Source organism: Triticum aestivum, chromosome 3A (assembly GCF_018294505.1).
Source record: "Triticum aestivum cultivar Chinese Spring chromosome 3A, IWGSC CS RefSeq v2.1, whole genome shotgun sequence".
Lineage (NCBI taxonomy): Eukaryota > Viridiplantae > Streptophyta > Magnoliopsida > Poales > Poaceae > Triticum > Triticum aestivum.
This window is the reverse complement of record NC_057800.1, coordinates 604283181-604285309: the sequence shown is the minus strand read 5'-3', so window position 1 is coordinate 604285309 and position 2129 is coordinate 604283181. Positions and strand designations below refer to the sequence as shown.

The following is a 2129-nucleotide window of genomic DNA, read 5'->3' as shown; positions in this document are numbered from 1 at the left end:
ACCGCGCGGGACCGGTCAAACAGCCAGAAAAGTACATGCACACACGTCCACGTCTAGAAGCCAGCCGTACGTACTCCAACAAAGACTTGGTAGGAACTAGTGGTTGTGCGTGCGTGCCCCATTTCCTACGTGCACCAAACCCCAAGTAGGCACTATATATATACAGAGACATCGGCCAGACAAGACAACTCAGAGCCACATATGCATTACACAGTGCAGTAATCAGCCGATTAGCCGAAACTGATTTTACACGATCGAGTAGCTCGCCGCGACTTTTGATCGGGGGACTAGCCTGCCAGCGATCGAGTCCAGACTCGAGAGACATCAGCCATGAGCAAGAGAGGCAGGGGCGTGTGGGACGTGGAGCTGGGCAGCTTCGACACGTCCCGCCTGCTCATGCTCCTCGCGCAGCAGCAGCACCACCAGCGCGGCGTCGCCGGGGCGCCGCAGGCGATGGGCGGCGGCCGCATGTTCGAGTGCAAGACGTGCAACCGGCAGTTCCCCACGTTCCAGGCGCTCGGAGGACACCGCGCCAGCCACAAGCGCCACAGGCTCCAGCACCCACCCCCGCAGCACGCACTCGTCGGCGTCGGCGACGACGCAGCGCTCTGCCTCGGCCGCCGGGCGCCCCAGGCGCCGCCGCAGCCGCCCAGGCCAAGGGTGCACGAGTGTCCCGTCTGCGGGCTCGAGTTCGCCGTCGGCCAGGCGCTGGGCGGGCACATGCGCCGGCACCGCGTCGAAGCCGAAGCTGTGGCCGGGGCCAGCGCCACGAGCATCAAGGCAGCGGCGACGACCGAGATGGTGGTGGCCTCGTGCGACGACGGCGGGATCTGCCTGGACCTGAACCTGACGCCTTCGGAGAACTGCGCCAAGTGCAGGAGCGCGGCGGCGCTCGTCGCCGCTACCGGGCAGGGTGTACATAAGGCGCTGGGCGGGCACATGCGCGGGCACCAAGCCGAGGCCGAGGCCAAGGCCCACGCATCGAGCGGGAAGGAATGTTGGGATAAGATGGGAAAAAGGCCAAGATACTTGCAATTAGATCCTTGTGGCAGATTGGAAGATTCTGATATCTCCATTTCAAAACAATTTTGGCGAGGTAGTTTTTTTGGCGAGGTAGTTTTTTTGCTTAAAATTAGGGAGGTTGAGCAGATCCAACAATACAAAACAATTTGCCTCCTCAATGTTATCTTCAAAATTTTCACCAAAGTTTCTAGCAATAGGCTCATTGAGGTTGCTGACTATGTTGTTCGGTCATCTCAAACGCCTTTCGTGCAAAGAAGAAATATATTTGATGGAGTAGTTATCCTCCATGCACAGGTAGGTATGTTGTTAGAGCCAGGGTTTCTTTTTGAAAAATCAAACCCCAAAATTTAAGTTTTCATGTCTTGTATATGCTCTGACTGCAAGTCTAACTCGTGCGCTGACTTTCTTACTGATGGGTTAGCCTAGTCGATAGTACTGTTCTACTACTAGTCAGTACACGTCACTCGATCTGTCACCTAAACAGCAATTGACATCGGATCTTCTGACGTTGATCTCCCGGATCTTGATCTTGCTTGTTTAAACCCAGACAGGACATAGCCAATAGCTTTCACTCTAGACTGGTAAAACACCCTAATCTTCTGACTTCTGAAAGATTGAAACACTCTAGATTAGTCTACCGGCAGATACAGTCATGCAGATTGCTAAGCTCCGATCGACCTGTGGACGTCTCAGTCGGAGATCTATATATGCGCATACGTTACATGCTATTCCAGGCAGTTTGTGCGTGCAGCGAAAGTTAGACGAGAAATGTATACCTGTTTCCTGTTTGTCCTATTTTCTACGGCGAAAAAATGTGCCACTATTCTACCACTTGACCTGTCAAGTACAGACTCAAAGGTTCCAGCAATTTGATTAATCGCGTCAGATTATTTCCTTGAAATGAGATGCCAAGAGGAAATTAATCGCAGGCAGCCACCATCAAAAATAGGTTCAGAGCAGTATCGTTCGCCTGCTTGGGCTAAATTTCGTGTTTTCATCCTTTTCTAAAATCTATTCGAGATTTCACCCTAATTTGATTTTTTTTTCGAAATCTAACCCTTTTGCTACCGTCAGGGACCTTGCCGATAGGGTATATAACAGCCTAC

At 52.5% G+C, this 2129-nt stretch overlaps 1 protein-coding gene across 1 annotated transcript; it reads left to right on the top strand.

The window, feature by feature from the left end:
* The first annotated feature begins 211 nt into the window (after positions 1-211).
* LOC123057031 (zinc finger protein ZAT12-like) lies at positions 212-1656 on the top strand. The gene is made up of 2 exons (XM_044480206.1): positions 212-1096; positions 1652-1656. Exons 1-2 carry the CDS (start codon positions 331-333, stop codon positions 1654-1656), a joined length of 771 nt encoding a protein of 256 aa, XP_044336141.1. The 5' UTR covers positions 212-330.
* Positions 1657-2129: the final 473 nt, after the last annotated feature.